The sequence below is a fragment of the Prenolepis imparis genome, unplaced genomic scaffold, assembly GCF_030444845.1.
Source record: "Prenolepis imparis isolate NDT839.2.m4 unplaced genomic scaffold, iyPreImpa1.0 SCAF_1, whole genome shotgun sequence".
Lineage (NCBI taxonomy): Eukaryota > Metazoa > Arthropoda > Insecta > Hymenoptera > Formicidae > Prenolepis > Prenolepis imparis.
The window spans coordinates 879295-891054 of record NW_028141159.1 but is presented as its reverse complement, the minus strand read 5'-3'; the positions used below and the strand labels follow the sequence as shown (position 1 = coordinate 891054).

At 35.8% G+C, this 11760-nt stretch overlaps 4 protein-coding genes across 6 annotated transcripts; 3 read left to right on the top strand and 1 right to left on the bottom strand.

The window, feature by feature from the left end:
- The first annotated feature begins 133 nt into the window (after positions 1–133).
- On the top strand, positions 134–2110 carry Nse1 (SMC5-SMC6 complex component Non-SMC element 1). Of its 2 annotated transcripts, XM_083046703.1 has the most exons (8): positions 134–262; positions 531–566; positions 658–777; positions 889–1030; positions 1124–1319; positions 1397–1510; positions 1595–1718; positions 1853–2110. In XM_083046703.1, the coding sequence occupies exons 3-8, from the start codon at positions 678–680 to the stop codon at positions 1957–1959; spliced, it is 783 nt and encodes a 260-aa protein (XP_082902829.1). In that variant the 5' UTR covers positions 134–262; positions 531–566; positions 658–677; the 3' UTR covers positions 1960–2110. The 2 variants fall into 2 exon arrangements, with proteins under 2 accessions (XP_082902829.1, XP_082902819.1); XM_083046693.1 differs by lacking the exon at positions 531–566 and having other exon boundaries at positions 149–262; positions 610–777.
- On the bottom strand, positions 2014–4403 carry LOC145940880 (uncharacterized). Its single transcript, XM_083046522.1, has 2 exons — positions 4088–4403; positions 2014–4004 (listed from the first exon to the last, which is right to left on the bottom strand). Exon 2 carries the CDS (start codon positions 3887–3889, stop codon positions 2117–2119), a length of 1773 nt encoding a protein of 590 aa, XP_082902648.1. The 5' UTR covers positions 3890–4004; positions 4088–4403; the 3' UTR covers positions 2014–2116.
- A 175-nt stretch (positions 4404–4578) lies between these two features.
- LOC145940936 (uncharacterized) lies at positions 4579–6980 on the top strand. 2 transcript variants are annotated; one of them, XM_083046601.1, is made up of 3 exons: positions 4579–5094; positions 5162–5924; positions 6319–6980. In XM_083046601.1, exons 2-3 carry the CDS (start codon positions 5195–5197, stop codon positions 6945–6947), a joined length of 1359 nt encoding a protein of 452 aa, XP_082902727.1. In that variant the 5' UTR covers positions 4579–5094; positions 5162–5194; the 3' UTR covers positions 6948–6980. The 2 variants fall into 2 exon arrangements, with proteins under 2 accessions (XP_082902727.1, XP_082902736.1); XM_083046610.1 differs by having other exon boundaries at positions 4579–5924.
- Positions 6981–8782: 1802 nt separating this feature from the next.
- On the top strand, positions 8783–11508 carry Cct6 (chaperonin containing TCP1 subunit 6). The gene is made up of 7 exons (XM_083046366.1): positions 8783–9026; positions 9433–10024; positions 10114–10449; positions 10550–10615; positions 10678–10900; positions 10981–11149; positions 11240–11508. The coding sequence occupies exons 1-7, from the start codon at positions 8890–8892 to the stop codon at positions 11310–11312; spliced, it is 1596 nt and encodes a 531-aa protein (XP_082902492.1). The 5' UTR covers positions 8783–8889; the 3' UTR covers positions 11313–11508.
- Positions 11509–11760: the final 252 nt, after the last annotated feature.

Here is an 11760-nt window from a genome sequence, read left to right as displayed (position 1 = left end):
TCGCGTATCGGGCTCAGGGTCGCGGCCTCGCCGGATAGCTCGCGTTCCTTGGATCCTTCACCAGATGCTTCTTTATCGCGTCGCCGCCACGTCGTCGCTCCTCGTCGCTCTTAGCGATACGCGTTCGCGCCCGTGCCAGCCTCGGGTCATAATAGCACCGTAGCGACGATGACGGATGACGGTATATACATCCGATCGGACCGGATAAGCGAGAATGACAGCTCGATGACAGCCGCGCACCGAGAGTCGCGACGTGCGTTCGGTAATCGTCCACTTGACGTTTGACGTAATGACGTCATCCAGTCTTGCCAATCGAGCGCCTTTCCCGGGCCAGTTCTTTTTCGCGCATGCGCGGTTCGGCTAAATTTCTAATGCGCATGAAAAAAATACGCGCGATATTTTTCCGAGTTTTTCCATATTTTTATTTATAATTTATAATAAATAATGGTTGTCTGAATTTTTTTTCTTCACGTCTGCTAATCTATTCGAATTTTCGTGCCTATAATTAGAATTTTTCTCTAAAAACCTAGATGACAGTTGGTGACAGTGTGACAGTTGACGATGACGTACGTATGATGGCAAAATTTCTGAATTCCTACTTTTGTTCAGATTTGACGATTGCGTGTAGATTGTAACTCTATTTACTCAATCCGCCAGCGAATTTCGATCGAAAGAAAATGGTTTATAGTAAGGAACATAAGAGAGTTTTGCAAAGTATTATGCATGAGGGTGCATTGGATGAAGATCGTGGAAAGGAATTAATTTCCAAATTATTTGGTACGTAAACTTGATCACGAATAATACAAAATGCACGCGATATTTTACATACAATTATGCGAAATTATTGTTTTAAAAATCAAACTTTATCGTGTATCGACGAAATTTTAGGTCACACCGATACAGCGCGAATACTAGGCGAAATAAATGCGAAATTACAGCCGTTGCACATGATTATAAAGTGTATAAATTGCGAAGTTACCGGTCAGTTGTATTGGGTTTGGGCAAGTACGATGCAAGATAAAGTTGCCAGGTAATGGTTACTTAAATATCTTAATTAAGTGCATGTGTACTTTATAGTTATCGTAGGTTTTGCGCTCAACTTGTGTTTACTTGTACTTTACAGCTTTCATCCTGAATTCTCACAAGCTGAATTAGCTCTGTTGCGTAACATATTTTCTGAAATTGTCACTTCAAACAATGGTCACGTATCGAGTACATGGTGCCTTAATTTGTGCTCGTCATTAAATCAAAAACTAACCAAAGCTAATGCCCAAGAATTCCTACACGAGATGGTTAATAGAAAATGGTTGTTGTGCAAGGTACCAAATTTTTGTTGCACAATCTTTATAATTTATTTTTAAGAATAAATTTTCTAATTTAAAGAAATATTTTCCAGAATGGTAAATACTACATGGGAGTAAGAAGCATTGTTGAATTACTACAATATTTCAAAGACACGTACCAAGAAAACCTTCAAACTTGTGTTTTGTGCAAACAAATACTCTTTTATGTAAGATAACTGTGAATATATATGTATCAGTACAAAACACACATTATATTATTAAAACAATAATCAATTTTACCATTCTTACAGGCAGAAAAATGCGACCAATGTAACACTGCGACACACGTTTATTGTTTGAAGAATTATGCAAAGACTCGCGGCAGTTTGGAATGTCCTAATTGTCATTATGCTGTATCGCAACGTGATCATTCCAGTAATATTTTATCCTACTTTTTAATTTTATTTTTCATACTTTTGTGTATTTAGCTAATAATTACTCTATATTTACTACTTTCTCAAGTACTCAGTATGTTATTATTTATTCTTAAAAAGATCTCCATTATCTAGGTAATGACATGAATGATTCTACAATGGATATCGATGAGACAGATAGCGAAATGGATGAAGTAACACAGCCTAGTCACAAAAGATCAAAGAGAAGACATAATATATAAGACATTATTTAATTCATTACAATAAACGTTTTATATTATAATGTTACAGAGCGAAAACATACATTATACAAAATAATATATTAAAATATATTTTTTATTATAAACAAAGATATGTACATGTATTAAATAGATATTATAATACAAATTTTTACTATGTTCACTTACTGCGATTTTCCTCAAACTTTTCTCTTAAATATTTGAGCCCAGCCATTATGCTATCCTCATTTATATTCCGTGATACTGTTTCTTCATTGCTTGTGTAAGTGGATTTGTCATTAGAAACTGATGAAGTATTTTCACCAGGAAGAGGAATATTCACAGCATCTGGCAATTTATGCTGCTCGGACGTATATGCTCCAAGATAACCATACATATTTTGTGAATAATTACTAGACAGATGAGATAATGGATATGAAACAGTTGCTCGTCCTTTAGATGGTGATGGATTAGATAAACTTGTAGCAGGATTTAATGTTAATTCTGTCGCATATTTAGGCTCGTATTTAGTGTCACTCTCATTTGTTGGATTATTATATTCTACTAAATTGCCTTTATTATTATGACTATCAACATTTTCTGCAACAGAGACTGTCTCATTGCTGGGCTCATTATTGTCTTCATGATTTTGCAAATTGATACTAGATTTTTTAACAGGTTCTTCGCTAGTTTCTGTGTTATCAAGCTGTTTATCATGAACTGATTGCTCGTCAATATTTTTCGAACTGTTGTAAAATCCAACACTTGTAAAATTATCATAAACTGGTCCAAATTCATCAATTCTTTGGGTTCTACATTTATGTACCCATTCCTCTTGTGACATTACATGCCAATGATTCTTCTTACCCAATAGTTCTCCAAAGGCTTTTATTTTATCTTCATCATTATTCTGTTCTTTTTGATGAGTTGTATCAGTTTCTGCGATATTTGCAGATTTATGATCAGTTTCCTCACTAGACTTTTCGTTATCGTTTTCAATAGATTTATCATTATCTTTTCCAGTTTCATTGTCAGTAGAATTAATTAATTTATTGTTTTCCAATGCCAATTCCTCCTCTGTTGGCTCTGCTGGCAAGCCCGCTCTGATCCGCTGTCTAATTCTTGCCGCCTTTAATCTGTTTTGTTCCATTCTCTCTTTCAACTCCTTAATCTCTTTCATTTCTTTCTGTCTCCTCTCGGTTTCCTTCCTTAGGGTTGCTAGATTTTCTTGCTGCTTTATTCTCTCTTCCTCGTCTTGAGAAAATGCATAGTAACCAACACCGTGTGCTCGCGCTTCGTCAAATAATATATCTTGATAATGTATATCGACCTTATCTGCAAGCTTTTGCGTTTGTTCCTCCCACTTTCTCCTCATAATTTCTATTTCAGGTTCTTTTTCTTGAATAGGATATTGTTCCATGTTTTCTTCCTCTTTGTCTTCATCGGTGCGCCTCTTCATTATTTCCTGTTTTATTAAATCATCCTTCTTTTGCATATGTGGCAAATCTTCTCGCAGACATTTTCTAGTACGGCCAAAACAATCCTGATACTCGATCCAATTTTCTTCCGACTCTATCGGATGTTGTTCATTAATAGCTTCATCGACAAATTCTTCATCAGATTCCTCCAATTTGTTCTTGAAATCAACAAGAAATTTGTCATTATTATTCTTCGATTTCTTCAACCTCTCGTACAATCTTGCTTTCGCTTCCAACATTAATTTTGACTTTTTGTGAGCGATAATGTCCTCTGCATCTACTAATTCTTTAGGGTTTCTTTTCGTATCTTCTACAACAACTTTCTTGTTCCTTTTCTTGTTCAGCTGCGGTAGCGCATTAACGGAGCATTCTGCTTTTAACTTTGCCTCACTTACTTCAGCTTGTTTTCTCAACAGCTCTGCTTTCAAACCAACTAAGGATGAAAAGTTTACATTGATCTTCTTTGTCATATTCATTATTGGAGTGTTGTGTCAACCTTGATAACTGTCAATAAGTACTCTTTATAAAAGAGCACTAATACAAGTTTTATGTAAAGATTTACACAATACTAAGATATCTGCGTTCTTCTTCCTAAAAAATAGAATATTGTTATACTGAATTAATGTTCAGGAAATTATTATTTGTTCAAAAACTATACGTAATAGTATACTTACATATAATCTGATAGAAACTCAAAATATATGTCCTACAAATTCTATAAGCTGCGAGGATACTTCATTTACAACATCCTCACAATTAAAATGAAATTGAAATATTACTTAACTGTAATAAAACTTGCAATTCCTTAGAATTGACGTATGTAAGGCTTTTGAGGCCATGTTATGTTTGCGAATGCGATTTTGACTATAGAATATGCTAGATGGAGAAAGAGAAACTATAGCATAAGAATATACACATTGACCAATCAGGATCGAAAGAACAAAGATCTTTCGTTCCGATTGGTCGACCGTTACTTCACTCGATGACAAAATTATCGAACGCAACTTCCTGAAGTTACGCAATAACGCGCGTCTAAACTTTCGAAAATCACGTGACTCGTTTGAAAGTCGCAAAGTCACCGACAAGACAATTTTAAATTCTCCCTTCGCGAGAAAATCCTACGATATTTTCACGCGTTCGCCAATCCTCGAAGATCATCGATCGATTCTCGGCATCAGGAAACTAACGTCGCGGGTCGACGTTCGAACTGTCACGATTATTCCATCATAAGTGACTCTCCCAGTTGAAAGTTTCCGCGAAAAACCGTGATTAGAACATCGGAGGAAAGAGAGAGACGAAGAGAAAGAGTACCGATCTCTTTCCAGAGAAATAAACATCAACAGACGTCGTAAAAAAAAAGGGGGGGGGGAAGGAAGAAGGTGTTCCCGTGACCGGGGATCCGCTGGCAGTCATCAATCCGAAGATTCTTGGACTGGAATCTCTTCCGGGATCGCCGCAAGATTTTCCTCGAGGGCGCAGTTGCGCTCGTCAGTTGGGTTACTCGGGAATCGAGAAAGTTCTGGAAGGAGAGAATCGGCCAAGCTGAAGCTCTACTATCGTAATATACGCCAGGATTTTCGTAAACCGGCGAGAAAAATATATATATATCCAGCGCTGTTCGTGTCCGTTCGGCGCTCGTCGCTGCTCCGCATCAGCTGATCCTCGCGCGGGATCGCACGAGGTAAAACGTGCACGCGGTCGCTCGCGACCCATCGTCCATCGTGTAAACCGAGTTTTTGCATTTACAGCGAGAATAACCGCCGAGCGGAGAGATCGAGATAATGGCGCCGCGCAAGCAGGTGAAACAGCCGGCAGCGGAAAGCACCCTGGCCGCTGCGGATGGCAACGTGACGCCGCCGAAGAAGAGGAAAGCCGCCGCGAAATCGTCGGAGCCGCCGAAGGAAGCCAAGAGTAAGGCGGCACCTCGGCAAACTAGGCGGGCAAAGGTGGCCCAGGAGGCGGCGCTCGTCCTAACGCCGAAGAATTTACGCAGCAGGACTAAGAACGTCGTCGCGGCCGCGGAAGCGACGAAAAACGCTGCTCCGAAGAATTATGCGGAAAGCAAGCCCAAGAGTAAGGTGTCTGTCAACAAACGGCAGCGAGAGAAAACAACGGTGGAGAACAACAATGAGAAGGTCGTGGAAAAGAAGACGCGTGGCAAGTCGACGAAAAAGGCGGGAACGAAGCCGACGACCGCCAAGGCGCCGGTCGCCAGGAAGCGGAGAGGCGAGACCGAGAACGACGTCGAGGATGTCGCCGAGAACGGAGAGGTCATCGCCGAAGAAAACCCGCCTGCCGTCAAGAGAGTGACTCGTCGCGGAAAAGCGGTAGAGGAGGAGAAGGTCGCACCGGTGAGGACGAGCACTCGTGCCGGAAAGCCCCCGAACCGTCAGAGGAAGCGTTACAGTGCCGTGGCGGAGGTGCCTGCGGAAGCGGACGATGCGGATGAAGCGGAGGAGAAGGAAAACGAGGTGGCCAGCAAGAAACCTCGCGAAAGGACAAAGAAGACAGGTACTTGAACTCGAGATTCCCCAATCACAGACCTTCCTCGAAAGCACTTCTCAGTCGCGATTAATTAATTTCTTTTATTGGCAGAAATAAGGAAACAAAAGATAAAGGAAAATTCTTACTTACAAAATACTTATTCCATATTAAAGAGCTTGAAACTTATTTCAAGTCAAAGAACTTGTAGTTGAAAGAACATTTTAGGCATTTATGTACAATCTAAATTTGTGTAAAGTGACAAATGTATTTTTGCAAGGTTTACTTATCGATATTTATTCGAGTTTTTATTAATCTATCGAGTTAAACGATATAAATCTAGAAATTTTTCAAAATTCTGATGCTACACTTATGTTTATTCATTGAAAGAGTTTTTACATTATTAACTTTTTATTATTTTCAGCCAAGGTAACAGCTAAGGAAAGATCACAAAAGAATTCCGCAAAAGCAGAGATTGCATTATCAGAAGATATAGAAACAGAAACAGCCGGAGATGACCAGAACACAACAGAGGAGGACAAACTGAAAACAAATATGAAAAATTCAAAGAAAGGAAATGCAAAGAAAGCAATTTCCAAAGGAAAACGTAATGTTGAAACAGAAGAGAATAATGATGCTGAAGCGGAGGAGGCAATAATTCCTGATATCGAAGAAAATGGAGAAGCAGAAATTCCACAGGTATCAGAATCTAAACAAAAGAAAAAAAATGGAAAAGCAAATGCAGCGGCGAATGAAAAAACTGAAACAAAGAAAAAAGAAAAGAAAGGGCAAGCAGTCGCTACATCTATAAATGAGAAAAAAGAAACAAAGGATGTAGTTGAAGAAGATGAAATTACCAAGAGAATGAATGTAACATTTGATTCATCAGGTGAGATTAATACAAACGATGTTTTCTTGAATAAAAGTAACGATTCACAGAAAGAAAATAGTCAGGCCAACAGTACAGCAGAAATAATAGAAGATATCCAAATTAAAATAGAATTTTCAAGCGATAAACTGGAAAGGTCAGCAACTTATATGTGCTTTAAATAAATACAGGACTATTAAAGGAAAAAGTGAATTGGATTACAGAGAAATATTTTATATTTGACTATAAAGAACACACATATAAGAGAAATAATTTATGAAAATCTGATTTTAATGTATTTATTGTGATACTTGTAGCTTCTGAATAATCAAGCTTTAAAAGTCTTAAATGTCATTATAGCTATAATTCAATGTAAATTTCAAATCTGATTACAAATCTTAACAATATTCTAAGAAGAATATTTATTCTTTTTGTGAGAAAGGTGTAAATATACAGGAAGAAATCATTTACATCATTTATTTCTGTGCACAATTATATAATAACTTTGTTCTTGAATATATTTTTGTATATATTCTTTATATATAATTGTATTATTACATATAACACATTTACATTAAGTAATGATTGTAATAGGTTGTATCAGGAGTTATAAGGCTTGATTGTTTATATACTGCAAGTACCTCATGATAAATATATTAACGAAATACTATATAAACTTCTCTTGTATATTATTAGTAAAATGTAAAATATATTAATAAGGGTTTGTAATAACTAAATTATTAACATACATAAAAAAAGAATTATCTGAAAAAATTTACAAACAAAACATTTTTTTAGAAATATTTCATCAAATTATTGAATTGTTTTAGCTATACAGAGATAACATCATCTGCAAAAAACGTTTTTCTAAGTAACATTTTCATTATGTCTAATAATAAACAGCCCTTATCTACATATTGTATATTTGACTAATTGATATAGAGAATACCACAAAAAAATTTGAAATATTTGTGCAAAATTCTTATCAGGGCAACACATCTGTTGAAATATTTTAAGAAATTACTACATTATTTATAAATACTAATATAAATAATTGTATAATAATATTAATTATAATATATTTAATATTAAAATATATATATATAAATGTATATTTAATATTAATATATATAATTATAATATTATTATAATAAATATCATCATCGAGTAAAAATTAAAATATTTTGCGTGAATTGCAGACGGTAAAAAAATAAACCTTGCAATTTTGCTCGTATAAGAATTAAAGCACATAATATATTTTTCTAAAAGGATAATGAGTATAATACTTTTATATCACTTGTGTACTCTAGTCCTGTAGTTTTATATATTTAAAACATTTATAGCTTATAAATAACGATACAATTATGATCATCTTTAATAAGAAAATCTTAAGTTTGCAGTTTCGAGTTTTATAACACAAAATAGTATTTGTACGTTAAAAACAACGTTTTTACGTTTTCTTTTTTTTTTTATTACTATTATTAGACATTACGCGATTATAATTAAAGTGTCATTGTTGACTAATTAAAATGTTTGTACCTTTTAGAAAAGACTGTATATAATATTCGGCGATCGCTTTTGTTTTTCTTTTTTTGTGTAAGTATTACAAACGTTCTGTGCGTTCAATAATACTATATACGTATAATTTATGCATTTGATTGCGATCCTTATACGTGTAAAGTACACATTAATTTAACGCTATGTTTTATTTTATACATTTATAGTTAGCGATCCTCAACAATGAAACGTTCTCCTTTCACTTATATAAATAAATAGAATTTGTGTTTATATACGATATTTCGATACTAATTCATAATTGTCAGTTTTTATTTTAAAAACGATAAATAGAAATGTGTTTCGACAAAATGTTGTCCTTTTTTATTTCCTTTCCACATCTTTCCCACTTTTATATTTCCCGCTAATTGAGACCGATGTTTAATGGCGAGTTTGCATGTACAATTTACGAGACTTTGAAAAGCGCTCTTACGATACACGTCGCGTCTCGCGTCTCGCGTCTTGAAAATCGACCTTTCACCAGACAGCTCGAAATCGTCGAGAAGGTACGAGAGACGAGGAAGAGCGTGTATTGTACTCTTGCGAACGCTAATTTCGACAAAAAACGAGAGAATGGCGGCGATCAGTTTGCTGAATCCGAAGGCCGAGTTCGCCCGGGCGGCCCAAGCACTAGCGGTCAACATCTCCGCCGCGAAGGGCATCCAGGATGTGATGAGGACCAATTTGGGGCCCAAGGGAACCATGAAGATGTACGTATATCCGTAGAGCCACACGTGCTGCGATTTCACCTAGGAATCGCTCTCGTAATCAATTCTCGTATTTTCATGTCTATTTGACGTTGGATTTTCCCGGCAGAAAATATATCTATCGTTCAGTCTTTGTTTCCAGTCGTCGTCGAGGAATCCGGCCGCAATTTCACGATGACGTATTATTCTCCTTATTAGGACATGTTTTGTGAATTGCCGGTCGAGCGTTGACGTTTCTCTCTCTCTCTCACTCTTGCATATTATTTCTTAACATTTCTAATTAGCATTTGTTTTTTTTTGTTTTTTCAATATATTAATAATTTATTTTAAGACCTACACTGGTAACATGATAATATGATAACAGTTTAAAAATAATATTTAATAAACTTTCAATAAATCAAATTTCCAGGCTGGTTTCTGGAGCCGGAGATATAAAGATCACCAAGGATGGCAATGTACTTTTGCATGAGATGCAAATTCAGCATCCTACAGCGTCCTTAATAGCGAGAGCTTCTACGGCTCAAGACGATATGACCGGTGATGGTACAACCAGCACTGTGCTAGTCATTGGTGAACTTTTGAAGCAAGCTGATCTCTATATATCGGAGGGATTACATCCGAGAGTAATTGCAGATGGTTTTGACTTGGCTCGTGCCAAGTCTTTAGAAATATTGGATACATTGAAAATTCCAATCGAGCCCATCAAAACGAACCTGTTGGACATCGCAAGAACTTCGCTTAGGACAAAAGTTCATCACACCATAGCTGACAAGTTAACCGAGATTTGCGTGGACGCTGTATTGGCTATTAAGCAAGAGGGTAAAGAGATAGATTTGCACATGGTTGAATTAATGGACATGCAACATAGAACGGCAATTGATACTACTCTGATCCGTGGCATAGTCACCGATCATGGAGCCAGGCATCCGGACATGCCAAAGAGAGTAGAGAATGCATATATTCTGACCTGTAATGTGAGCTTAGAATATGAAAAGAGTGAGGTAAGTATACATAATGCTAGAAAAAACATACAAAATTAATTAGCACAAGTACAGCAAAGCTAAAGATATAAATTTGTGGATTCTAATAGGTCAACAGTGGATTCTTTTATAAATCAGCCGAGGAGCGCGAAAAATTGGTGGCCGCTGAACGCGTGTTCATCGATAATCGTGTGAAGAAGATAATTGAGTTGAAAAAGAAGTTGTGCGACGGAACAGATAAATCGTTCGTCGTGATAAATCAAAAAGGAATAGATCCGCAGTCCCTCGATATGCTCGCAAAGGAGAACATTGTTGCTCTGCGCAGAGCCAAGCGCAGAAACATGGAACGTTTAGCACTCGCGTGCGGTGGTGTAGCCATGAATTCTGTGGACGATCTGAAAGAAGAAAATTTGGGATGGGCTGGCCTTGTATATGAACATGTGCTGGTAAATATCCATGCTCGATACACTAAATATTGAGATAAGAGCTATCATAGTATCAACCAGAGAAAATGTAACTTTTATAATGTATAATTTTTTTTTTAAGGGAGAAAACAAATACACCTTTATAGAGGAGTGCAAAAAACCAAACTCTGTAACAATTTTGTTAAAGGTAAAATTGATTGCTTGCATTAACGTGTGCATAGAAATACCTACATCATATTGATATTGCAGGGACCTAATAGATTTACAGTGGAACAATTAAAAGATGCTGTGCGTGATGGACTTAGGGCAATAAAGAATGCTATTGATGATGCAGCTATTGTGCCTGGAGCTGGAGCCTTTGAGGTTGCAGCCAGTCAAGCTCTTCAACGGTATAAAGAGCAAGTAAAGGGAAAGCAACGTCTGGGAGTACAAGCTTATGCAGAAGCTTTACTTGTCATTCCGAAAATTCTTGGTAAAGCCATAATACTCATTAATATCTAATTTTATCAATAGGATTGTTATTATTAGCTCTTTATTTCTTTTTACTTTCAGCTGTTAATAGTGGATTTGATCCGCAAGATACAATTGTTAAATTACTGGAGGAAAGCACCGCTCTAGAAGAAGCTGTAGGATTGGATGTGTCCACAGGAGAAGCTCTAAAACCTGCAAATGCTGGCATTTATGATAATTACAATGTAAAGAAACAAATTATCAATTCCTGGTAAGATATTACTATTGAAACTTAATGTACATTATTAATAATTTTGTATATGATGTTAATAATTTACATGGATAATTTTCCATTTTTCAGTACAATAATCGCCAGTAATCTTCTTCTGGTTGACGAAATAATGAGAGCAGGATTATCCTCGCTAAAGGGTTAATAACTCCTATAAGATTAAGAGTTTAAGAACTATTAACAATTTTTTTTCACGAAACCAATCAAATTACTGTATTATTATTCATGTTATATTATGTTTATTAACTGAATTTATCGCTTAATATCTTGCTTTTAATGTGAATATTTAATAGCATGAATTTTCACACTTGAACTTAATAAAGTATTGCTTTTGTATAAAATATTCTGTTTACTCAATTCAAATTTATAGCATTGTGAGATTTAAGACAAGGTATATAAAAAGCATCTCTGAAAGTATGTATTTATAAATATATAAATAATATGAATACGTGTCGTATTTTTTAAAAACAAAAGGAGAAAATATAAAAAAGTTAGGCCATTAAATGTAAAAGCGGGAAAGGAGACACAAATTACTAATCTCGTAAAAAAAACAATCTATGTGATTTCTCTGTTAAAAACTAATTTCATATTGT